The 27,832-nt window shown below is 40.8% G+C and overlaps 1 protein-coding gene across 4 annotated transcripts in view; it reads left to right on the top strand.

The window, feature by feature from the left end:
* The window catches only part of MCTP1 (multiple C2 and transmembrane domain containing 1), an 862,717-nt gene that overhangs the window by 599,715 nt on the left and 235,170 nt on the right, over positions 1 to 27,832 (top strand). For all 4 annotated transcript variants that reach the window (XM_075593230.1, XM_075593236.1, XM_075593222.1 and 1 more), the window contains 4 exons: positions 8,759 to 8,861; positions 9,264 to 9,365; positions 9,751 to 9,825; positions 20,069 to 20,188. In XM_075593230.1, coding sequence (XP_075449345.1) covers positions 8,759 to 8,861; positions 9,264 to 9,365; positions 9,751 to 9,825; positions 20,069 to 20,188 — 400 coding nt within the window. The remainder of the gene's footprint in view (positions 1 to 8,758; positions 8,862 to 9,263; positions 9,366 to 9,750; positions 9,826 to 20,068; positions 20,189 to 27,832) is intronic.

Here is a 27,832-nt window from a genome sequence, read left to right as displayed (position 1 = left end):
TTTTCAATGAAATATGCAATGCAGCTTGTAGATTACACATGGATGTACATGAGATTTCAAGACATGCAGGTCATCAGCCAAGTGATACTAAAATGTGCAATCCCATTTAGCAACATATATTGGATTTCATATGTTGCCATAAATGGAAGTCATTTTAACACCTTCTGTCTTGAACACTTGTTTCAAATGTAAAGATGCGTTTAATAGCTTTTAAAAATGTAGATTATAAATCCTGAATACATAAATAATCCTGAATACAAAAATCACAATACAAATATACCTTACACCCTTTCTGATTCATTTGGAAACAAGTGGGTTAATGTTAGTATACTGTGTGTATATATATATATATATATATATATAGCAACTGTAAATATTCCTGTACAGTTGCTTTATGCTTTACTGTGGAGGGTTTTAGTCACTTTTTTTACCCACCATAACCTTAATAGTCGTGGTATATATATATACATATATAATATATATATATATATATATATATATATATATATATATATATATATATATATATATATATATATATATATATATATATGTGTGTAATACTTTTATGTTGGTCTAATAAAATATATCATAACCTGTAAATAATCCTGTTATATTTCAGAAGATTAAAGCTTGAAAGTACATAAAAATGATCAACAGGATGCATGCTATTTAAAATCAGCACAAACTCTGTGAACACTAAGCTTTGGTCTCTGTTGAAGCCTAAATAGTGAAATTAAGTACATTCCCACTTTCAAAAGCCACCTGCTGATTTAGCTATCTGCTGCTTCTTATAATGTGTCATTTCTGAGAAAAAAAAAACAATAGATCTAAACTCAGCTTTCTCTTTTTCTACAAAGATAAATAATGAACTTGAAACAAACAAAGAGAAAATCCGCTGCCTCTGTTACCCCTCCTGAACTGTGTCACCTACGGTACCGCTTTCAAAAGCATCTTGCCTGGGCATTGAATGGGAGAAATCTTTTAGAAAATAAGACCTATTGTCGTCTTTCCTACATGCGAAGGATATAGCCACAAATTAGGTCTGCAAAAAAAAAATGTGAAGAAACTGAGCGCTCGAGCACTTTACCCAGTTAGTGTTACAATGACAGACCAGCCATTTATGAATACTGAACATGGAAAATGTAATAAAACAAAAGTGATGAAAAAATAAACAGGCATACAGTAAGTTAAACTACCACAGTCATTATCTGACGAGATAATCTCTGGCGAAACAAGCCCTTCGGCTATTCTTCTCTATAGGGTTCTTCCTACGAAATCATATGCTTTTGTAAAAGAAAATTATCTGATTAGAAAAGTGGGGAAATTAATTCTATTTTCCCTTGTGCACTAATATAGCCTTTTATGAGAATGTTATAATGTTTCCCTATTTTTCCAGCAGTCTTTCATGTAAAAGTGTTCTACTCATGAAACGTGTTATATAGCTGGCAGACAAAGAGAAAGATAAGTGGCTGGATATTTGCAAAGACAGAAAGTAATTACCATATCTTTTTTTTTTTTTTGGTGACACAGGTTACAACCGCAAAAACAAAAACCTTGTCATTGTGTTTTTAACCCTTTGGATGCTCACAGATATAGTTACTATTGTCATGAGGTCTGGGGTAGCCACGTCATCATCTAATTGCTCGTTTTTGTAGAGGAGGTCACGTTTCGCGCTCCACATGTGTTCTAACAGGGAAAGTAACGGAAAAGGAGTTCGGGGTCACAGCGCTATGGTAACACGGCTCCTCTGGCACTCAGAGGGTTAGAGAACCTTATGGTCTATCGTAATATGAATGCTAGAAGGTCTAGCAACACATTACAGAGCAACGCATTACAGTCATTTCCACACGAAAACATCAATTCCTTGGATAGGGAACCTATGGGAGTTAATATCTACAGATTTCTGAAGTTATTGCTCACATAAAAGAAGGAATCCTAACATCTGGGATTCCTGTTTTAAAGCAGCAGTCCTCATTTAAAAAAAATATATATATTATGTCTGATCTGGGGAGTCCAACCCCGACCACTCCATTTTCGAGTGCCAATATGCATGGTTTACTGCAATGTTATTTATATCTATATTATTATTATTTTTTGCTGGGTGGAATTTATTAAGTCTTTTCAGGGGTATTGAATAAAATGTCACTGCAGCCTTTTTCTGCACTTTTGTCTGAAAATTGGCATTTATGAGTGGAAAAAAAATAACATCCTTCAATCTTCTGAGGATTATTACAGACCCAGCATAGTGCAGAAGTTTGTATTATCATAAAATGGTCTAAAATAATCTCATATTAACCACACCCCATGGTACTTCATTTTTCTATCAGGTGCATAGCTCAATAAATGTGTATATATTCTGTATATCTGTACTTGTTTATGTAATTGTAGCCCTGGCTGGTTTTGGCCTATAGGTCTGCCCTCCTCCTGGCAGTTATTCCTAATAAGGGTAAGTTCTCCAGGAGTAATCATGGGTTTTCCCTACACCTTGCAGCTCAGTGAGTCAGAGAAGGTAGTGCAATCAGGCCTGCTGTCCAATCAAGGACAGGGGGCGGGTTCTTACTGGAACTGACTTAAGGAGCTGCACATATCAATTTAGTCAGTTGTGCCTCTACCGTGATAGAGGTGTGGTCTCTCCAACTCAGTAGTGCAGGGCTCTGCTTACTGAGGCCTTCCCTACAGGGACAGGTGGGAGACTATTCCCCTTACTAATGGAATGGAAGAGCAAGGACTGCTCCTGGTGGCTGGTGGCCGGGAGTGAAGGTCCAGGGACATCCTAAAGGTGAAGACCTGAGTGATAAGAATGGATTCCGTGTAAGCTGTGCACTGCTGTGATTAAGAACCAGAGACTGAATAAAGATCACCTGTTTCTACGTTCTCCTTGCCTGAAACTGAAATCTATCAGGGAGGAGAAGAGATAGTTCTCCTGCAGAGATTTCTCCCCATATATCTGGGGGGCTGTAAGAGATGGAGGCGCTGTCACTGTGAGTACGATTCGGGCAAGACCCCAGAAGCCTGTCCTGACCTTCCTCATAACCCCAGATGGGAGACCCAGGGCTCCCTGTTACCAGCAGGTTTGCAACACACCTACCATGAGTAACCAGAGCAGCTTTCCCCAACATAGACCCTATATGAGATTGGGTGGGGGAACCAGGGTTACATAACATTTCGCTCAGTGTCAGAGATCTGTGTTAATGTTCACTGGCACCAGAGTCTGTAGGCTAGACTCAACCTTTCTATAGCCTACACGGGCTTCCCGCAGACAGAGGTTTTTACTAGCCAGACACAGGGAGCTAATAAACTTTGCGTTTATTATTCAGCAGGTTAATCCAATATCCCTATACAGATAAAACATGAATGGGCAAATACTCACAAAAAGGGGTTAATGACTTCTTTCCAGGATGCTGCAGAATATTAGAAATCCTGGGCTCTTCAGTGCATGTAAGTGGCCTCAGTGACCCCAAGTTCTATCATGAATCACAGGTAATCTTCTGCCCACTTCCCCAGACTTCCAGAGGAACAGTAACTAGTAGACTCCTCACTACCTATTCCTGTGTGGTGGTGACCACCCCAATCTCCCTTGATTCTTCCTGGAGGCTGCTCCACGTAACTCTCCTCTCCTCGGACATGCTGGTATAGTGCATGGGGGTCTCTCTCTGATGAGACTCACCCCCAACACTCTCAGAGATTGTCCTCAAATTTTCTCCGGATCACAAAGGTATAGTCCAACAGGGCTCTCTGTTGAGATGCATCCCAGAGATTATCCCTGACTCTCTCTCGGATCTCCACACTGGGGTTCTCACAATGTCAGCATGCACTCTCCTGGTGCCCATCGCACCCAGGAAGGAATTCCTGAGACTGGCTGCCAAACAGACTCACAGCATGAATCTCACCCACCACCTCTGTTATCAGATCCTCTGGGGACTGCAGTCATTTAATGGTTTCCACTCACCCAACCTCAGTTGTTCTGAGTCCCAGACCAGCCAGGACCTCCTGTATCTCAAGGGGGCAGCAGTCCATAAGATGTGATTCTCCTATGGACCCCTGATCAGACAATCCATCACAGGGTATGCTCTTGACACAATATTGGTCTCGTTGGAGCTACAGCTGCATTACTACTCAATTCCTCTGTCCAAGGTGATGGAGTGTGGCCATCCTCTGGGTGTGTGGCATTGGGCCCCAATTCAGCTATTAGTTCCCCAAGCAGTACCCCGAGATACCACGGCCTTGACCACACACTAGTCCAGCTTCTGTAATGCCCAGCCATCAAGCTCCAGTCGCTGCACTGCTAGCTCATGTTCAGCAAAGGGAAAGGGGATCTGTCTGGTTGTTACACTGCTCCTGTGTGTTGAGGTCAATTTGGCTCAGACATACTCCGTACCAGGAGTCACCCCGGTAGTGCACATACTGAGGCTTGTGATTCCACTCCTACCACTAGTTTTAAGGTCTATAATGTCATGGGGTACCTCACTGTCGGAGATCCCCCAATCCGTGCCCAGACAGATTAATGTCTTCTGCCAACAGAGCCTGTTGGGTAGGCTCAACCCTTCTATATCCTCCAGAGACATAGGTTTTCACTATTCAGACACGGGGAGCTAATAAACTTTTGCTTTAGTATTCGCAACGTACAGCAACAGGTTAATCCAACATCCCAGGACAAATAAAACATAAACGGGCAAATACTCACAAAAATGAGTTACTCACTTCTTTCCATGATTCCTCAGAAGTTTAGCCATCCTTGACACTTCAGTCCATTTAAGTGGCTCCAGTGAGCCCAAGTTCCAGTCCTGAAATACACCTGAACCACTTCTCCAGACTTTCAGGGGGACAGTGGCTAGTAGCCTCCTCTCTACTCAGTCTTATGTGGTGGGGACTACCACCTGCTGACATTGGGTGCCCTAAAATCCCTTGAACCTTCCTAGAGGCCGCCAAGGCTTAGTGCTCCAGATATCTCTCCTCCTGAGAGTGCCTGACGTGTCCTTGGACAGGATAGTATAGTCCACGAAGGTCTCTCTCTGATGAGACTCAACCCCAACACACTCAGAGATTATGGAGTACCCCCATTATCCCCGAATTTCCTCCAGATTACGATACTCCAACAGGGTTTTCTCTCTCCACCAAGTCACAACCCAGAGATTCTCCCTGATTCTCTCTTGAGTCTCCACACTGGGGTTCTCTCAAAGTCACACACCAGCTCTCTCTAGTTCATCAAGGATGACTTGGTTATATTATCTGGAGTTCCATTCACAAAATGGGAACACCAGGTGTAGCCAATTGGTGGTGGGCTAATCATGGACACGGTGGAGTCCATGGTTCCCCACAAAGCTTGGCTCTGAGCTGATGGTCTTGAACAATTCTCCATCTTTGAAATGCGAGTCCCCTCAAAAGGTGGGCGACCCCATCTCAGTTCCCCAACAAAATGCACAAACAAACACACACAGATAACAGGCCCATATAATGGGACATGTGCACAATGAGATTTACATATAATGGGTTTCCCTTCCCTGGCATACAATAACAAACTCTGATGTCATTAACCAGTGATTTCAGCTCCTTTGCAAGAGTAGTTGCAGATTAACCCTGAGTGGCCCCAACCTCACGAACAGAGCTATACATCACTGTCTTAAGCACCTTAACATATATATACAGTGACGAGAAAAAATTTGTGAACCCCAATGATAATGATGGAAATTCCATAGTTTTTCTATGATAACCTTCTTGAATAAAAAACAGTCTTTTCTTAAGTATCCAATAGGGTTTACAGTATGTTAACCAATTCCATGTCTTTTGAAACTAAATTATATATGAATTAGACAAACAATGAGAAATTAAGAGTCAGGGTATGTGAAAAAGTTAGTGAAACCGTGGTTTTGTCAGCTAAATTAAAGGGTATAATTAGAATCAGGTGTTTAATCAGGTAGATCTTCAGGGGTGGGTTTGGGGGGCCCCACCCTATAGAAAGATCAGAAACTTTGTGAGTGTGGTCTTAACCATACAGGTGTGTGGAAACATGTCATGCCCCGGTCAAAAGAAATATCTGAGCACCTCAGAAAAGCAGTTATTGATAGTCATCAGTCTAGAAAGGGTTACAAAACAATTTCATGGGGATTTGGGGCTCCACCAATCCCCTTTCAAATAGATGGAGAAAGTTCTCTACCCAGTAGCAGTCGCCCTACCAAAATCTTTCCAAGAACAAACCGGCAAATCATCCAGGCAGTCACAAAGAACCCCAGCGTAATATCCAAGGATCTGCAGGCCACTCTTGCCTTGGCTAATGTGAGTGTTCATCATTCAACTATCACAAAAAAAATTAACAAGATTGGTGTTCATGGAAGGATAGCCAGGAGGAAACCACTACTCTCTGAAAAGAACATTGCTGCCCGTCTGAAGTTCGTCAAAGAGCACATAGATGATCCACAAGACTTCTGGACCAATGTTCTCTGGACAGCCAAGTCAAAGGTAGAACTTTTTGGCCTCAATAAGAAATATTATGTTTGGCGAAATCCAAACACTGCATTCGAACAAAAGAACTTCATCCCAACTGTTAAGCATGATGGTGGGTGTGTGATGTTTGGGGCTGATTTGCTGCCTCGGGATCTGGACGGCTTGCCATCATTGACACAACCATGAATTCTGCATTCTATCAGAAGATTCTAGAGGAGAATGTTAGGCCGTCCGTCTATGGTGGGGAATGGGCCCAAATTCCTCAAAACCGATTTGTGTGAGGGACTGACCGGCAGTTACAGGAAACGCTTAGTTGAAGTCATTGCTGCTCAAGAGAGTGCCACCAGTTACTGAATCTAAAGGTTCACATACTTTTTTGCACATGGATATTGAATATTCAATCATTTGTGTATAATTAAATGTTCAAAAAGTATCATGTTTTGGTGTCATTTTTTTCATTAGGTTATCTTTATGTATTATTAGGACTTACATTAAGATCTAATAACATTTTAGGTTGGAAATATGTGAAAATCCTAAAGGGTTCACAACCTTTTTCTCACCCCTGTATTATATAGGCATAGCTCTATTTTGAGAGTCACACTCAGTTTAAAGGATTATTCTTTGCAAAAAATATATATTTTTTTAGGATTAACATAGGAACTGTTCGTGTTCAGCAATTTTATTTAGTTCTGTAATTTTTTCAGAAGCAAATATTAAAATGTTTGGGTACAAATGTTCACATCAGTTTAGGCAAGTTTTACAAACAGTAAATAAGTAGGAACGTGCTAGATATTGAGTTCCAAACCAATATTTGCAGTAGCCAACAGATGTACCTGCTCCGTATTCCCATCTACAGTAACTACCATAGCTACTGTACATTTCTTGAGAGGACACCATCCTGCCGCCCATCCTTGGTCTGTTGAGCATCCTCTCCCAGCATGCCAAGTGAGGCCATCACAATACTCTATTGTGTAGCCTTGCCTGTAAAACAGTCTCTCACTCATTCCAAAAGATAGCACTGCACCCCACCCTGGGCAATAGCACCATCTATCCTAAAGTGGAGATCTTAACCAACAATCCGAACTAAGATTCGCCAACTAAACCCAAGTCAGCTGGAACAGGTTTTTATAGGTTTTTTCTAATAGAATAAAAGGAATACAATCCCAGAGTGCTTTGAGAAACGCATAACAGAACCAACATTTGACTCTAACATGAGTCCAGTTGGCAATATTATACCAAACTGTTAAGCAAGTAACCATCTGTTCAAATTCAGAAAAACTAAAGCATTTCATGTCCTCATCTCATATGCTTTATTTTGTCTTAACTCTGTTCTATGCATCATTTGTTCACAGACCCCACTGGCTTGATTGTGGGTATACATTATTTGCAAAGAGACAGTACAGTCACATCTGTTTCATGGAAGCGAAAGTACACAGTAATGTAACACATTTTGCACCCTCTTTCTACACTGTTACATGGTTTTTATTTAGGATATCTTTGATAGGTTGGCAAATGTAGAATTGAAAGGCTAGGTGCACGAAGCACAATGACAGATATCACAAAGATACAATACACATTATTTTTGCCATGGGGAGATTATAGGGGGGAGATTTATGAAAGCTCTGTAGCTGCAATTGCGCATTAACTGCAATTTATTTGCATGGTAGTTAGTGAGTGATCAAAGCTATCACACTTATTTACATGCTTTTCACCAAGGTCTGATACCCAGCAATATCAGGCTTCCTCCAAACAACATCGCCATGTTTTCATCACCTACGCTGGCTGCGTGTAGCCTCTCACGCATATGGTAGTGGCCACTATATAGTGTACATACCGTAGGCAAGATAAGATTAACCCACCTACAAAAGGTGACACAAATTGATAAAATTAACATTGAAGAACATTAATATATTAGTAGCCCAACTGTCCCCCCAAAAAAATATTTCCCACCCAAAATCCAAAACTACTTGTACAGTTCTCAATTAAGTACGCTAGCTCGGTGGAAAAAAAGAAAGCAAATGATATTTGTTTCCATTCTTATTTATTTGTTGGGGCCCTCATTACCTCCTGTCTCTGTGTGCGCTTGTCTGTCCTTACTTGTAGGTCATTCTGTTTATGTAAAAGATGTCATTTGGCAACCCCCCCCCCCCCCCCGCATTGTACCTCGCCGCGGAATATGTTGACGCTTTACAAATAATAATATCTTCTTCAGTTCACCAGGGAATCATTTATAGATCTTTAACTATTAACCCCTTCAGCTCCCGTGCTGCAATGCTCTTTTTAATTTTTATTTATTTATTTTCTCTCAATAAAGCAACATAAAAGATGTCCACTCAGTCCTGGAAGTGACAGTTTATGATGAAGACCGAGACCGCAGTGCTGATTTTCTGGGCAAAGTTGCTATACCCTTGCTGTCTGTAAGTTTCAATCCCCTGCCATACAGTTCAATGCTTCTCTCGACAGCAGAAGAAAGAGAATATATATATATATATATCTCAGTTTAACGTCTGTCAATTTTCAGCCAAGATATGAAATAATATGCTCCCCTCCCACCCCCCATGCTTCCCCACTACCCCCGCAACCCCCAAAAAAAGAAAATAAATAGAATTTAACACACTGGGTCCACGACCATGTTGAATCCCACGGTAGTTAATTTTTCTTGACAGGCTCAGTGCTGGTAATGAACAGGTACTTGTCAGAATTGCCACAGTTGTTTTGGGCTCCCTGTCAGTTTCAGCAGCTGGGGGTCAAAGGTCACCGGGGGAGTGTATTCAGCGGAGACCATGAGACAGACGGCTGTCATGTCTTTCTTCCCGCAGATCCAAAATGGTGAACAGAAAGCCTACGTCTTGAAAAACAAGCAGCTGACAGGGCCAACAAAGGGGGTCATCCATCTTGAAATAGATGTGATTTTTAATTCTGTAAGTCTTAACTTTGGCTTTTTCATACTGCTAAAGAGCTCAGATTCTTGTAAGCTTTTGTTCCCCGATCTGTAGAATATGTCTGTCATCCCTCATTGTATTTAAACCTCTCGGTAAACTGGAGAATACGTTTCTGCCACTGCATGGCGCACCCTCCCTGTGTATTGCTAGGCAGATGTTGCTGCTGATGCCACTGCTCGTATTAAGTATGCAAGTGTATCCCTCAGTCACATTCCCCATTTATATCCCTTATATACATTTTGCTTCCGTGCATTTTCAATTATTGAGCATAATGGGTCACAGATTAAAATAAAACTACAGTAGCAAACGAATGTTTTGTACAATGAGCAGAGTATCTCTTATTAACACACAGTTCCACGTGCAGGTGAAGGCCAGCCTGGGAACGCTGATACCAAAAGAACAGAAGTACATCGAGGAGGAACCCAGGATTTCTAAACAGGTAAAGATAGCAATGCTAATGCCGTGTGGACAGCGTTGTGTTAAGAAGCAGACAATATAGTCATGTAGATGCTGTAAACCAAACCGTGGAAGAGAACTTGGGCGCACATTGAAAGTGTGCACTTTAGCAAATCCACAAAACTCAATGTAATCAAAATAATGATTCTTTTTCACAAACATGTTTAGGTGTCTTTGATTTATTTGCCTGCTGTTTTTAATATGGCTATTTTCTCCCACGTAGATTAATGACTTTGCTGTCTATTGATTACATTTTTTCCATAGAGTGCTGAATATATATATATATATATATATATATATATATATATATATATATATATATAGTTATTTCAGTTCCAGTCTTCTCTCAAAAGAAGACGTTTTAGAGGGGTTTTAACATTTAAATAAACTCTGAAATATTCAGCTCTATTTTTTACTAAGTGGCTACTTGATATTGTTAGCTTGGTGGGGCACTAACATCTTTAACCCAAGTATATATAAACTGAAAATCTTACTGTGCATTCAGACGTTTACTTAAATAGGAACCCTCTTTCAATCTGTTGTTGAGGATAAAAAAAGAATTAGTAGCATAGATAATGCTAGCCACAGGGGAACAGGTCTTCTCAACACCATCCTGACAATGTACCTCAATCATAACTTAAATTATGCTTGTCCCAGACTGCGTAAATAACTGAATTGTATAGAACCATCTGATGCTTGAGGGCTGGGGGTTGTCATAAGGACAAATATCCTCCTGGGGAGCACTAGATTGGAATAACCAAGCGGATCTCACAATGCAACGCAAAGTCTGCGAAGCCAAGAATGCATATTGGGGTCTATGTAACACGCTCCCTACAAGTGACGTGTCTGCCACTTCAGGCAAGTAAAATAATCAAATATGATAAACCCATACGACCAGCCAATACACTACGTGGGCTTTCTCCGTTCTCCATAACTCCACATAGTGCACCCCAAACGGCAAACTGTATCAATGCTGAGAGAAGCATAGCTGATTTTCCTTTTTGTATCAACAATGTCACATATGTTATTTTTTGGGGCCGGCTTAATACGTTTATCTGCATGCAACAACCACACCTGGGGTCTAATTAAAAGGGGTGGAAACAATGTATACGTTTTAAAACTTGGCCGCAGCACTTGTAAAAGAAAAAGTATGCATGGTGACAGGAATTCGATTTTATTTGAACCCTTTGAGTGGCGGAGGGGCTGCGGAAGCAGAGGGCCACGGGTCCCTTTCGGCACTCGCGATTGTGTGACATGAAATGGTCATGTGATTGCTTCGTCACTAATGATGGACCAGAACGAGAGGAGTAATCCCTCTTCTGTTCCTCATCAGTGTAGATGGCGTCCTGTGCTGGACACGATCTCGCCTAGCAAAACAAGCATTCTATTTTTACGTAGCTACTCTATCATATTTTACAATGTATTTGCATTGCTATAGTATACTGTAATAGTGGATGCTGTAGCAATGCATATAGACAACCTTCCCCCTAAGCCCTGCATCATATATTTCTGAATGTACCAAGAAATCCTGTCACACTGATGAAAAAAAGGCCTGCAATCTCCTTTATTACATTTCTTGTTTAAGACACGGAGTTGAGCGTCATCCTGGCACATACTTGAAAACGAGAGGCAACTCTCAATGTATTACTTCCTGGTAAAATATATAATAAATATTACAAAATCGTTCACTATTTCGGGGTCCCTCAGTTCAAGGGATATTAACTTTACCGGTTTGCCCTCTTTGAAAAAAACAAAAATGTTTGCTGTTAAGGAATCTGTGAGCCAATCATTAATGACAAAGTCAAACATGCAAATAATAAAAAGGCATTCAAACAATGTTTGGATTAATGATTTGTTTTAGTACAGCAGCCCACCCTGGGGGACAAACATAAAGAAAATAGTGTGGTCTATATAGCACCTTTTTCCCCACCCTAAGTGAGATATGTAGCTACTGGTGTACATTGGTGCATACCTGTTTTGTAGAACAGAAGGCTGAGAAGGCCTGAGATCTCCACGGTGGTATAGGGAGACATCAGGACAGGCTATCAGGGATGGTTCATCGGTCAGCGCAGCGCCTCCAGCCCAAGAGGATCCTGGTGCAGCCAGGAGGAACCTTCTAGGCAACTCTTCTTAGTAGTCATACTCCAAGCATCACACCAGAGAGGGTATAAATGGAGTTTATTGGGTTCAATACAGCATTACAGGCTCCATTTTCCTGAAGGCATTACCCCGGACTTGAGGCCCTGAGCACCCCTCCTTAGCATACCGTACCCCCTAACATTGCAAGGCCTCAGCACACTCTTGTCCAAGAGAGACTTACTGCTGCGTCCTCATTGCGGGGAGGAAAGCACAGGACTCACCCCTAGAACCCTTGCTCTCACCTCCAGAGGGGAACCCCCTCCATCCCAGGGGAGGGGCTTGTAAGCTGGCCTCCTATCAGTCATAGGCCCCCCTTGTAATACCAGGCTACTCCTGAACTGTATTAGGTAACACACACAACAATACAATCAGGCCCGGCAGGATTTGTTCCCAACTCTGCCCACTCTTTTCTGGGGCTTACAGTGCTAAAGGGGCCAGAGAATCAGTAGCCTAAGGCTGCGTCCATAGAGATGGGAGCAGTGCTGAACCGCGCTGACGCTGAGGCTCGCCTGCTGAAGCTTGTGCGATTTCATGCACTTGCAGGCGAGCCAGCGGGCGCGATCGGGAGGTGGGGGGAGGCTGAGGGAGGCGGGGCAGTGACGTCGCTGGGGCAATCGCCCGCGACGCACTGACATCAACGTCACGGCGCCGTGACGTTGACGCTGCTCCGCGCTGGTTGGATGTTTTCAGCCGACAGAGCGCTGAAAAACAGCTTGGCTGTCGGCTGAAAAATCCAACTCCTCAGCACGCCTGCGGATGCTCGCGTGAGCCCCCTCTAAAGACATCCTCATTGAGGATGCCGGGGCTCAGCGCGGAGCGTCCGCACGGCTCAGCGCGGCTTCCCCTGCTATGGACGTGGCCTGAAAGGACTTTGCTACATCTATATTTACTGACGTTGCTAACAAATGAATGGGTTGTAAGGTATTTTCCAGCCCATTTTGGCTCCGCTAAGTATATCGGGACCTATACAGTATCTTTGAGAAACTGATTCTTCGAGTGTTTTATAATAGATTATAGGCTAAAGCTGGTAAATTCAGGGCATTATTGAAATCCCTGCTCTCTGATTGGTTAAAATTCCGGGCATTATCCAATCAGTAATGGCCCGGTATTTATGGCAGCTTGCCAAGTTTTTCAGCCAATCAGCTTTCAGGTTTCATTCACAAAGCGTGAAATTTGCACTTAGACAGGGGAGGTGATTGGACAGAAGACACCAGCAAGGCACTGACTCCTCCCCTCCCTGTCTGCAGAGAGCTCCGCACAGGAGAGTGAAGGGAAAGGTTTGTGTGTCTGCTGAGTGTGTTTTGTGGGTGTAAAGGAGGCAGCAGAGTGTTTTATTAGTGTGTGTCTTCTGTTGGTGTGTGTTTTGTGGGTGTAGAGGGGGGCAGCAGAGTCTTGTTGGTGTGTTTCTGCTGTGTGTGTGTTTTATTCTTGTAGAGGGGGTCTGCAGTGTGTGTTTTGTGGGAGGAGAAGGGGTGCAGTGTTTTGTTGGTGTGTGTGTCTGCAGTGTGTGAGTTTACAGGGGGCTGCAGTGGGTAAAGAGGGGGGGCTGCTGGTGTGTGTTTTGTGGATGTAGAGGTGGCAGAGTCTGTTTTGTTGATTTGTGTGTCTCTGCAGTGTGTGTTTTGTGGTTGGGGAGGGGTGCAGACTGTTTTGTGTGTGTGTCTGCAGTGTGTGGGTTTACATGGGGGCTGCAGTGGGTGTAGAGGGGGGCTGCTGGTGTGTGTTTTATGGATGTAGAGGGGGCAGCAGTCTGTTTTGTTAGTGTCTGTGTCTGCAGTGTGTTTTGTGGGTGGAGGGGGGGGCTGCAGAGTGTGTATGGGGGGACTGCAGAGTGTGTGTTTGTGTATATAGGGGGGGTTGCAGAGTGTGTGTGTGTGTATATGTACAATTTACATTAAATAAACTTGCAGTAAAAGCATAAGAATGTAGACAATCATACTGATAAAAATCAATATTACTACAAAAATGTATCTTTATTATGAAAAATTAAAAAAAAAAAAAAAAATAAGCCTACATTTAGCCTATAAAAGTAATAATCCCCTCAGAACAGGGCATTACTGGCCAATAATGCCCTGTTCTTCAGGGATTATTACTTAAATACAGTGCAAGTTTGTTAAAATGTAAAAAAAAACTCTTAAGCCAAACAGATTCCTGCTAACATTTCTTTTTCGTTGTTTGTAACAGGCCTGCCATTTTTAGCATCTGTATTTATATGAACCCTTTGCATCTGCTTCTCAATATATCAAGGCTACATTTTTATAGGAACATTTTTGTTTTTGTCTTCTTTTATTTGTCACATTTTACGCGACATCCTTTTGTGCAGCATTATTTGCACAGCATGCAATTACATCCCAAACTGGTTTCACTGCATGTTCATCAGCATTAATAAGATTTGCACCACAAAGATATTGCTAATATATTAATTATAAATGCTTTCCTGCTTTATGACATTGGAAACATTATAAAAGACACTATTCTTGTCATAATTGTTTGTAAAGCGTGTAATAGAGCTGCAAGCGGAGCTTTATTAGATTTTCTGATGCAGAGGAGAAGCAAATCATACTTGACTTGTTTGCATGGGGTAAGAGAACAGATTGAAATTCCCTTAAAGGTGCAGTTCAAGTTAGCAGTAAATACGGGAGAGGCGGCGAAATGAAGACACCCACATATTGTTTAGCTCAGTGTTTTTCAGATTTGGTTCCAAGGAATAAAGAAAAAAAGCCACAACAGAGCACCCAGAATCTACATTCCAAATACATACATTTTACTGTTCACAGATGTATATTGAAACAAGGAAAAATACATTAAAACACACATAAAAAAAATGAACACCTCTTGCCACAAATGTCTCAAATCGTGTAGAGTGTTGGAAGAGCAACAAAGGAAGGCCAATGTGAGTCAATATTGCACAAATGAGCAAATACTCGGGACTTTTCTAGTAGCTTCGTGAACCAACTCATCAAGGAGTTTGAGCAGTTCTCTCACAATTTTGCAAGGTTGCTCTTCAGAAAGCCTTGATGTGTTGGCCAAATCATACGTGGACTGCATTATTCTGCAATTTCTCGCTCCTGGCCAAACTCACTGAGCGGGAGCTGCAAAAAGTTAAAATAGCACCATTTCGAGAAACTAACGGTATTCTAGTAGCCTCGAGAAACTCATCAGAGCTCTGGATTAGAGAGTTTCTCGCAGATCTCATCTCTGCAGCTGAGGCGCCAGATACGTGTAGGCAGATTACTCCTCAGTAACCGCAAGTAAAGCTTATTCAGTGGATGCAATCATTTGGATCTCCAAATGGCGGCCCAACAGATACCCTATTTCTTCCTTCAATTATAGGATCTAAGGAGGAATAGAGTGACTCCCTTTGCCATTTCAATACAATAACAGCTGATCCCGCTCAGGCATTATTATTTGCAGGGCTTGACAAATTCTAAAAAAAAATGCTACTCGCCAGACAAATAACAGAAACGGAATTCTTTACTGACTTCAGTCATTAAAGTGGTCTTCTGTCCTTCTCTTCTGCTGCCGGCTGCTGCCTCGCCAGCTGCTAAAATCAACTCGCCACCAGCGAGCGGGTGAGTACATAAGTCGAGCCCTGATTATTTAACTGTTCATGCAATCCATCTGATCCTGGATTCACAAGGTACAGTATGCATAACCTTCACTAAATATCCACATCTTTACATCTATTAGTGGATTACCCAGAGACCTAGTATTTGTTAATTTGTGCAATATGGACTCACATTGGACTTCCTTTGTAGCTCTTCCTACACTCTACACCAGGGGTGGGCAACCTATTTTTCAATGTGGCCACAGATGTGGCGAATGAGAAGGGAAAATAGCCACACCATGTAAAAATTAAAGTATGCACCAATTTGTACCATTTCATATTCTATTTCGTAAAACATTCTGGGAGAGGTTTGGGGATTGAGCGCCCTCCCAGCATTTTTTTATGAAATGGTGCATATTCGTGCATACGTGGAGTGAAATGTAAACACAAATGACATAACGGTCAGATAATTTATAAATAAATTATATAAATAACATACCGGCAGTCATACAGGGCGAGGTATACTGATTTTAATGCTTCTCTCACACTACTTCCAAGATTGTTGCAACCTCTCTCATCCTCCCTCTCACCCCCCTCATCCTTTCAACCCACTCATCCTCATAACCCGCCTCCTCCTCTCACCCCCCTCTCACGCTACCACCTCTAACCCCCTCATCATCATCATCTCATTTTCCCCCCTTATTATCATCATCTCATTTCCCCCCTCAACATCATCTCCTCACCACCCTCATCATAATCTCATTCCCCCCTCATCATCTCCTCACCACCCTCGTCATCATGATCTCATTTCCCCATCATCATCATCATCTCATTTCCCCCCCCTCATCATCACATCATCTCATTTCACCCCCTCATCTTCATCTCATTCCCCCCCTCATCATTATCTCCTCAACACCCACATCATCATCTCATTTCCCCCCCATCATCATCATATCATCTCATTTCACCCCCCCCCCTCATCATCATCAAGTCATTTCCCATCAACACATCATTCTCCCCCCCCCCCTCTGCCCAATCTCTGGAGCGGTCGCCGCCGGGGTGTATGCTCCGCCCCCACCGTTCTCTCATTGGTTCTCTCTCCTCCACTCACCACCCGCCTCCCGGCCACCATCTGCGGCCCATCAACACAGCACTAGCACTGCCATTGGGCGCCACTGCGGCCGCCGCCGCACTTGCGCATGCCAGCGCACTCATGCACTCGCTTACCATTTGTCACGGTTGTGCTCGCCACAAACCGGGGCCGGACCGCGTGGCTGAGGCTGGGTTATGAAATCACCGACCTTAGACCGCGCAGACTGGTTCGGGATGCGAAATTCATAGTCAAACAGGCCAGGTTCAGGACTGGAGAAAATAGCGTAGTCGGTGGAAGAGCCATGGTCAGGATTGGAGACATCAGGGAAATCATTATCCAAGCTTAGTTTCGGCAACAGGAGGTCAAGTAGGTCCCGCTTCAGCGTAATAGCTGCAGGACGGGAGAGGGTTCTGTGCGAGTGGCGACTGCAGCCCATGGGACCAGCCTCAGCAAGGAGAAGGCTGACCGGAGAGGGCACACCGCCAGGCAGCACTGGTAAACCAGTGCTTCAGCACAGAAGTTCAAGCTGGCCTCTGCAAAGGGAGAGAGAGCAGCAGGCCAAGGGATCCAGGACACAGGCTTCAGCGTAGTAGCTGCTGTAGGATACTGGAACACAGGAACGAAAGCAATGCACTGGAACACATCAAAGCGGAGTCACAAGAGAAAACAGGAACTAACTCTGGAACACAGTACACAGAGATTAATACATAGAGATAACAAGCCAGGGGCTTGTGCAGAACACAGGTGACATCCAGGAAGGATTATGCTCGGCAGAGAGGGATTGTGGGGAATGCAGTAGTTAAAGGCCAGCGGGCCAATCCCCAGAGGAGGGTGTGAGGGCACTGCTCCAATGACTAAGTACAAGCCTAGGTTGCAGTGATAGCCCACACAGCTGCTGTTGATTGCAAAGAGGGAATTAGTGAGAACAACAGCACCCTGCAAGGCTACGAGAAAAGCCAGGAGTGGATTCCTGACAGCATTACCTAACGCTGGCAAAGTAAAATTCACCACACTTTGATTGCCAATTCGCCACAAGTGGAGAATGGTAACAGGATTGTCCACCACGGCTCTACATGCTTTGAGACATTTGTGGCAACAAGTATCCTTTTTATAAGGTTTTTTTTATGTGTTTCTACGTGTTTCAATATTTCTGTGAACAGTAAAATGTATGTATTTTGAATGTAGATTCTGGGTGCTTTTTTTGTTGCTTTTTTTCTCTATTCCAACACAGACTGGTCGGTCTGTTTGGAAAGAGCAGCATACGAATCTAGGAGACATTTTACGAGTCATTCCTTGAGCTGTCTCACTCTCCACACCTTTTTAATCAATCTCTTACATATTATCACATATACTTATTCACCTTGTGCACTCTTATAATGCACTTTGATCACTATAGTTTGTCCATTTGTGTATTTAGAATTTACACTTATCCAATTATTATATACACATACACTTTGTTAAGGTATTATTCCTTTTAACTGATTCACTTTATAGTTATTTCGTGCACTTCACTTTTTTTCTGGGTTCCTAGAAACCCTTGGGTTCCCAGGGCATCCCTAAAGGGTTTCCTGCAATTTTAAGGTCATTTGAAAATGGTACCAAATACAGAATTTACAATGCACCTAATCTCAGACGTGCTATTAGAGAGGGTTGGGTTCGTTACAATGCCTCTGACTCAGACGCGCTATTAGAGAGGGTTGGGGTTCCGCAGAATTTCACAATATGATTATAGGGTTCCTTAACCAAAAAAGGTTGAAAACCACAACTTTAGGACAGAAAGCCTACTGTAGATTAGAAAAGCAGCATATAAAATATACAATTAATACTGTCAGAAGCTCACACCTGATCAGGACTGCGTTATAACACACTTTTTTTATAAAATGACAAATGTTTTGTAAAAAATAAAAATGTCCCTGGAAAGAGATTTGTCTTCGGGATTACTCTAAAATAAGAAAACCAAAATCAGAAAGAGGAACAAAATAGCTGCATACAAAAAACTTTTACTATTTTTCTAGTATTTTTATCAAATTGACTCAGTCAGAAACAAAAATTTGATGTTACATTGTAAGAAAAATGTCATATAATTTTATATTGCAATGTTAGAAATCAGGATCATGTGTAGATTTTCAACATCTATATTCCAAAGTTGCTATTGTGTGTTGAACAGTAATAATAAGAAATAGTGTAGTATAATCCGACCAGCATTCAACAATTTGCACTAACTTTACAATAGTAAGGATTGTTTTACTTTCTGCTTATCATTTAGCAGATTGATACTGAATTGCATAAATATATATATTTATATATATATTAGGAGGGGGCATGAAACAAGTCGTCCACAAGTACAAAACAGTTTATATACCATCTATGCAGAAAAAGCCAATAGAGTATCATATACTGTATTGCGTAAACTGAAATATCTAAGAAACATTCTAAAAACAATGCCTAAACGGAATCATGAAAAAGGACCAGTGATCGATACCAACGTAGTGACTATGAATATCTCAGAACATTGTTGGCTAGTTATTTTGGGTTAGATAGGGCCTAAGCCACGGGTGGCCAACTCCAATCCGCATGACCTTGCAACAGGTCAGGTTTTCAGGATATCCCTGCTGCAGCACATGTGGCTCAATCAGTGGCTCAGTCACTACATTGGTACCGGACACACACTTAGGAGATCACGTAGATGTTATGATTAGAGTTGTGTGAATCTCTTCAGCTTTACTCTGCAAGATGTTTGGTGGGTTTTTTTCTTCTTAAATGTTGCATTTTTTTCACACAATTCCCACACAAGTTCACATCGCATAGTACATTGGGAGTGCCAATTGTTGCTAAAATTTTGCCAGAATTGTGATTATTCCTTTTCACAAACATGGGACATATAATGACTGCACAGTCACTCTCTATTGTATCACCATCAACCGCCAAATGTATATAGCCGTGTTTGTGACTGGCAGCCGTATCTTAAAAACGGGGGCAAAATCAGTGCAAAGGGAATGGCACCAGATTTATCAAGAGAAACTCCAGTCGCTTTTAACTAGGTTCCTTTATTATATACATAAATATAATGCTGCTTTTTTTGCGCATATTGTGTCCCAGTTTTGACGTTAATAAACACACCCCTTTGTTGGCCTTCAGCTACATCCTCACCTGGCAGTGAAAATGCTGAATACGTTTAAAAACAAAACGTTGCCTATTTTCTGTTGCAAGCAGTTTATCACAATGTTAATAACGTTCGTTTCGGGAAGCAGCGACTCATTTGAGCCTTGTATTCGCCTGGTTACTTTCTCGATTGATTTAAACCAACCCCTGTGATGAACCTTTTCAAAATCTTCCTTTACAGCATATCTTTTAACCATGATGATCTAGAAGTGGTTGTCAACCTTCCAGGTCACTTTGAGACTTAATTGTTCAGATACCGTTTTTATCTTTTCATCTTCCCCACAGCTGCTGCTAAGGAACTTTATCCGCATGAAGCGTTGTGTCATGGTGCTCATCAATGCTGCCTACTACATTAACAGCTGCTTTGATTGGGACTCACCCCAAAGGAGTCTTGCTGCTTTCTTGGTAAGATAACCCTCTTACTGTCTTACCTAATTATTCCACCTGTTCAGTGTTTTAAAAGGAATGTAAGTTAGGAATGTAAGTTAGAAATGTCAACGACCCAATTTGATGCATAGCAATTAATGAGGACAGTCCACAGACATTAGCTCTTACTTAAAGTCCCATTTCCTCAAGCTTGTGTACATAAAATCTGAATCTAAGGGTACACTGCCACTATTGCCACGATGAATGGTAATAATGCTGTCTTTTTAGATTGCGCTGACAAGGTATGCAGGGCTGTACAGAGAATCTCTGCCTTGAAAAAGCTTACCATCCAATGTTTGCACTTGTGATTAATGGGCTTTCCCCCCTTATTTCATACAGTATTTTAATGTTTGTTTTTACAGTATATATTTAGGATGGTTGACAATAATTGGTACAGTGACTGCAATCTTGATTGAGGCCATTGACATTGTCTAGCAAGCTAAAAAAACTGTATTCCAGCCTTAAATGACACTATTGCAGGTAGTTTGACCTTGCATTTCTTAACGTCACTGTATGATCATTTCAATCAAATGTGCAGCTTTACTGACTGTTGATAGGAGAAATTAGTTGGTATGCATTACTTGATATGTGTTACAAAGTATACTATGAGGCAAAATTCTGTAAGGGCAGAAATGTATCAGATACGGGCAGTAAATATGATACAGAAGCTGGAAGGGGTCTTTTTGTACAGTCGACCAATTCTGTTACTATTATTTGCCCATAAAGAATAGGCTGAGTGTTTCTTGTGAGGTCAGTTTTTCAGATCAGAATATGTGCTCATGACACAAGGTCATTCAGGAATCCCTATTCTCAAGTATTTAGTATTATTAATTATTATGTATGATTTTAATGTACGTTATTGTTTTTCCATTTCCTTCCTGTAACTCTATACAAATAAATGGAACATGAATAAGATCTGTCTTTCCCCTAAATCTCTCTGATATAAAGGAGCTTTCACATGTTGGCCAGTATAACCTGCGCCCTAGGCAATGGCTGTATTTGGGGTTAATGCAGTGTTTTTCAACAGGGCTCACTGCAATGTTTAGGTCATTTTAAAATTGTACCAAATACAGAAGAACTTACATAGCATCTGATCATAGACGCGCTATTAGAGAGGATGGGAGTTCCTTACAATGCATCTGATCTCAGCCACGCTATTAGAGAGGGTTGGGGTTCCTTACAATGCATCTGATCTCAGACGCGCTATTACAGAGGGTTGGGGTTCCTTACAATGCATCTGATCTCAGACACGCTATTAGAGAGGGTTGGGGTTCCTTACAATGCATCTGATCTCAGACACGCTATTAGAGAGGGTTGGGGTTCCTTACAATGCATCTGATCTCAGACACGCTATTAGAGAGGGTTGGGGTTCCTTACAATGCATCTGATCTCAGACACGCTATTAGAGAGGGTTGGGGTTCTGCAGAAATTTACAATATAATTATAGGGTTTCTTAATCACAAAAAGGTTAAAAAAACACTGGGTTAATGTATCGAAAAGAAACACGGGTCTTAAGCTGTATATATCAGTTTGCTTAACTTCACTGACAAGTTTGTTCCATCTCATGCAGAGCACATGGAAAAATGATGGATTTGCATGTTTGGCCATCCTGGGAGCTGGCTTCACAGCTAGAGTCTGTATTTGAGAGACTGCTATGGTAATGTTATCAATAGAGATTTGGTTTCTTTAGATGTAAAATTGCATACAAATCACAGCTACTTCTAGAACTGCCCAAGGTTAACATCAAGGGTAAGTGAAATTTTAGATATGACTCTACTGCTCAGACCATTTACCTGTTCCAAATATCATTGCCCAGGCTTTCAGGCTCCATTTCCTATATGTTATATTGCTACACATCTTGGTTCCAGTTGTATCTGTCACATACTTCAGAAGTCACATTTTGTAACATAATTCAGAAGTCTTTTTCTTTTGCCCGTAACGTGCTGAATTGTTTGGCAATGGAGGGTTTCCCCAACTTATAAAAATACATTTTCTCATTAGATTTTAATATATCCTGAATTATTTTGATGACCTAGTAAAATTCCAGTTCCAATAGTAATATTCACCACTGGAAACTTAATTTGGCTGTACGTAGGTTGCAATACCACTAGTATAATAGCTTCAGTTTCTTAACACCTCCAGTATTGGATGAGTCAAAAATGTCCAGTGCCTCTGCAGCATCATTATGCCCCGCAGTGCCAGAGGGACCAACAATGTATAGCAAACACTGATACGCTCCTGTGGCACTGAACACTTTAATGCATTTTCAAACAAATGTGCCTCTTGGTTTGAAGGGCACCATAATTCCCACATAACATTTATTTTTGGGAGGGGAGGGTGGTGCATTGACCCACAACTAAGAATATGTTGCATTTATGTTATTTTCCTAAAAATTCTTAGATATTTTTAAATAAGCATAAAATTGTAGACAGAGCAATGGCATCTTTTTTAAGTGAATAAATATGCAGGCGCACTCATGATTACCTGAACAGCTGTCACAGCTGCACCGCTGTCCTGTGTGTTCACCGGTAAACTCCAAGGTCATGCGTTGCTGGCTCTCACGTGAAGACAGTGAAAACGTGTATTAGAGCATCAATGTCTCCATCCGATTTGAGAGGTTGTCAGAACGCTATCATTTTAGAAGTAGATATCTCCAGAATTCTATCAAATAAATTAGTGTTTAAATGATCACTTTAGAAAGCATGAAGATTGTTATCAAAAGGCTACACCAAGTAAATATATATATTTATACTAGAGGCTATGGGCACACCTGTTACACAGGTGATACTTAAATGACTTTATCAATATAGCAATTAGACCTCACATCTATTTCACCGCTGTAGACGGGGAGGTATTACCGGTGACATTTATCCAGGATTTATTTTGTTACGTCTGCTATCATAAGCTATTAGTCATGTGTTTGAGTTTAGAACCACTGCAGTCCAAACCTCATCCTTGTTATACAGGTGATACTCAAATGACCTTATTTACATAGCTACTAGCCCTCACATGTATCTGACCATAGTACACAGGGTAGGATCACCTCTGGCATTTATCCAGGGTGAATTTGGAACTGCCCGTCTACTAATAGTGATATTATTAACTATTTGGTGGGTCATTTACACGTATATACCGAATTGTCTTGCCCATGCTTCCTAATTTTTTAGTCTGAGCACTATTGTTTGTCATCACATTGTCAATTTTAACATTAATCTATTGTGTTAGCCCTTGGTATTAACAGTATTTAAATAAATGCTACCTTTTAAACAACCTAGGGGTGTGCTCCATGAATGCATTCTTTAGTAGAGGACTCTGTTATTTTTTCTAACGACCTACTCATTTTTGTCATATTGCCTACAATGCACAGGCAGCACTCCTTTGTCATAGTCCAATGGTAAATTGTCACACTCCAAATAAAAAGTTCATATGATTATTACTTACCTATTGAGTGGTGCTGTTCTTCTCCACTATTCTATGCACAAACTCCTTTTACAGTTTATAAAGCATCATTATCGTTTGAACTTTTTTCTTCTGTGATCCTAAGAGTTTCACCCAGGTGTATCTACATACCAGGTACACAAATAAGTAATGGCGAATAAAGAAATGTGACAGAACCGTACCGCATAAAACGATAAAGAACACTTACAGTATGAGCCCATTCACTTGTCTTTGGCAGGTCCTTTAAACATGCATGACCCCATACTGACGCTGCATACAAGGCTTCCACTGCAGCCAGTGGTTCTGGGTAATGGCAGTTTTTGATTCTTATCCACCTCAAAATGGATTCTTCAACTGCAATTTCAAACAGCTTTACAGCAAAGCCGGGGTTAAAGAAGCCCATTGCCAACAAACCTATTCACAGACAACTGTGAGTACTCGATTGCATGTCACTACCCAGAATCCTTAGCTGCAGTGGTAGCATTGTATGTTGTGTGTGTGTGTGTGTGTATGGGATCAAGCAGGACCTGACTCAGACATATCAATGTGCAGGTATTTGTTATTCATTATTTCCCAATTGTGTAAGGGTTTTAGAATCTCTTTAAATCGGTCACCGTTCCACTTTTTTTCTTAGTCACTGCCCCTAATGAATGTTTGTTTGTTTGCTTTCTGTCGTTTTCCCTTTATGAGTTGCATTATTACAGGGATGTTTGTACTTTTCAGGCTATTGATCAGTTTACATAAGGCTGCTGTTTCCACAGATACAACTCTATTCACTAAAGCATGGAAGTGGTTCACGTGTATACTCTGTTCACCTGAATGAATCTAGTAAAGAGAATAAACAGTTTTGTAGCCTTTACTATTTTTTTTTTTTTTTTTTTTTTATAAGATAAGAGGAAATTATAGTATTCCTTTTTACTATCCTGAAAAAATGGAAAGGTCTTTTTATGTCCTAAAACGGAAAGGTAAAAGTCAATGCAGCAAATGATTTGTTAAAATGTGACATAAATCAGGATGTGTTTTTTATTTTATTTATTTTTTTATCAAATATTGCAGATTGCACATTTAATCTATAATTGCCATGAATAATGGAAAACGAGCAGACTGCAGAACAGCACTTCTGTATTTTTCCTATTTGGGAGGGACTGTTGCTTTAATGTATCACAGCGCTATGCAAGGACATTTTAAGGTAATTTGGATCGGTTTGGTATTTGAAAAAATGAAGTTTAATCTCTATATGCCTGATGGGGCTTCCCTTCACTTGGAACATTGTTAGAATCATAATTAATTTGAGGAGAAGAAATTGAGCATCAGCGCCATATGCGTATAATGTGCCTTATGCCCGGTCTTCACTGCCAGGTAAAGGTCATCTCTGGGTATGCACGGAAGAAAATAACGTGAGCCTAAGTTTTAATGAGAAAATGTACTGTAGTTTATAATTTATATGATATATTTTATGCATGGCAATGGAGCAGTGGTTACGTGCTATTCACCCTTGTCTGTGGTGGAGCTATACAGAACTAAACAAGTGCTTTGGGCCTTCTGTAACTTATCCTCTTCAGTACATGCAGCAGGGGAAGTGTCAAAGGGGCCGCAATTTCAAAATAAAATGTACTGATCATCCACATGTTTGCACTCTTGTGCTTATTTTGACATGTTTTGGCATAAGAAGCTCAAGTTCTCTTAAAAGATGACATATCCAGTAGATTTAGTTAGTGGATGGTCTCACACCTATTTGAGGAAAGAATTATACAGCCATTTGGGGATATCGAACACTGGGGTATTAACTGAATCATAATTAGAAGAGGTTTTGCAACAAAAAAAAAGGGGGAAAGGCATGAATAGTTCTCATAAAAAAACGCATCGTTCTACATTGCAGTGTGTGATCAGGATGGGAAAAAAGGAAACGGAAAGGAAATTGGCAGATTTTTTTTCTCAGTGCTGTATTTAAGGACAGCAGCATTGCAAATAAAATCAAGTTAGCTCCAGTGGTATTTTGTTTTAGGTACGAAGGGGCCGGAACCCTGAGCGAAGAAAAGTTAATTTATATCTAAAGCATAATAAATAAAAACATGTTGTAGCATTTATCCACTGCCAGCCAGAATTCCAGGCCCATTCCTAATAATGTAATGATCACTATGTCAAGTTGCTGGTTGATTCTAAAACAAAACACTCCCAGAGTTCCCCTGAATTCCCCCACCACAGTAGCCCTTGTTATCACTATATAAATATAGTTGTTCTCTACATACAGACATTTTAGCTTAGAGTTGCAGTGCTAAATTCTATAATCCATATCACCTTATAGAATGGCTGTATGTGTGTCAGCTATACAGCAATGGCTGTATGTGTGTCAACTTCTCCTAAGCTGTACCTACTGCACAGTATTTCCCCCAACTCTTCAATGTCCGTGGAGTAAACGTCAGTGGGCATTCCATGGCATTGTCCTCCTCTTTTGTTTCTCTTCTCTTTTTCTCTTCCTTTCAGTGCTGTCATTTCTCACTGTAACGAGCGCACAAAATAATTGGACAACTGAGCCATCAGTAAAAGGACACACTTAAGCATGTGTCACTGAATTATTCCACAGGACAAACTTTAATCTTTAAAAGTGATTGTGGATAATTTGTGGTACAATCTGTCCATTTTGAATTGTTTTAGCCTTTTCAGTCGTTATAAGTGCTGCTGTGTTTAACATTAACATTTGATATTTTACACATTTAATTTCTGTACTGCTGTGTGTTCCTCTGGGAACGGTGCTCTAGTGCTACATGAGAGAGACAAAGTATTGATCAGTTAACATTTCAGCTACATTTATGTATGTCGCAAAATTAATGAAAATGCCAGACAAAAATGTCAGAGTGCACAAAAAGGTAGAATTTAAATTTGGTTGTTTAATGAAAAGTTTAAGATGTGCATTATCAAAAAAATGTGCCCTTGCCTTTAATATAGAGCTCATAACTGAATGAGGAAAGGAAAGTGCATATTTTACTTAGAGGAACATTGAACATGAAATATGAAGGGGAAGCTAATCTTAACTGGATTTGGTATCCAGAAATTACTGTTATAAAGCACCCTTAGTGTAGTTATGACAATTATAGAGACTTGACTGGCATTTATTCTTCACTTGGAAAACAAGATCTCTCTCTCTCTCTCTCTCTCTCTCTCTCTCTCTCTCTCTCTCTCTCTCTCTCTCTCTCTCTCTCTCGCTCTCTCTCTCTCTCTCTCTCTCTCTCTCTCTCTCTCTCTCTCTCTCTCTCTCTCTCTCTCTCTCTCTCTCTCTCTCGTATATAGCTACTATGCAATGTGTTGTGAAGATGTCTTCCCTGTTCTAGAGACAAGATCAGCTTCATTCACATGAATTAGTTTGAAATATTTTCTGACTCAAGAAAGCAGCCTATATGGATAAGGACCTCTATCACTCTGTCTCTATTTCTATCGATCCCTCTCTCACACACTCTCATTTCTTGCCCACTCTTTCTACTGTATGTCTCCCTCTGTTTATTGGTTTACTACAAAGTCTACATTTATCAGAGCCTTTGTTTTTTTGTCTCTGCACCTTTAGCATGTCTGCATTGATTTACCTTGTGTTGAGCCTTAGCAAACAAACTGTGTGAAACCCTTCAGTGCTGGTATGACCTGCAACACATTACCTATTGTTAGGCAAACTACCCATTGTGGGAACAGGATATATAATTTGTCTCTTACCTTCTATAAATACAATACATAATATAAAATCAATAAAATGCTCTACTAGCAGTAGCGGACAGTGTGATTTTCTCTAAGTGTCTAATTATAAATATCCTTGTTGCTTGTGTTAAAGTTTATAAAGGTAGGAATATTTACTATAGTATTCATTATTATCTGTCACCCCATATTGCACTACGATGTGGAATATGTTGACACCATATACGTATATGGAGTAGTGATCATTATATAGCTTAGTCAGTCAAAACACAAAATACTGAACATCAAATAGCAATTTCAAGATTCTGTACACATACACTAAACATATAATCAGACATTCCTAGCAGACACATTATTGTCATCTTCTCTTAGCTTGTTCTCAGGCCAAAATTATCATTAATATTAATACATATATTAAAATACCATATCATTATCCCAAAAATGCATTACTTTAATATATTTGAATATATATATATATATATATATATATATATATATATATAT

The sequence above is a fragment of the Ascaphus truei genome, chromosome 1 (assembly GCF_040206685.1).
Source record: "Ascaphus truei isolate aAscTru1 chromosome 1, aAscTru1.hap1, whole genome shotgun sequence".
NCBI classification, from domain to species: Eukaryota; Metazoa; Chordata; class Amphibia; order Anura; family Ascaphidae; genus Ascaphus; species Ascaphus truei.
Note: the sequence above shows the minus strand (reverse complement) of the source record. Positions and strands in the feature narration are given on the sequence as shown.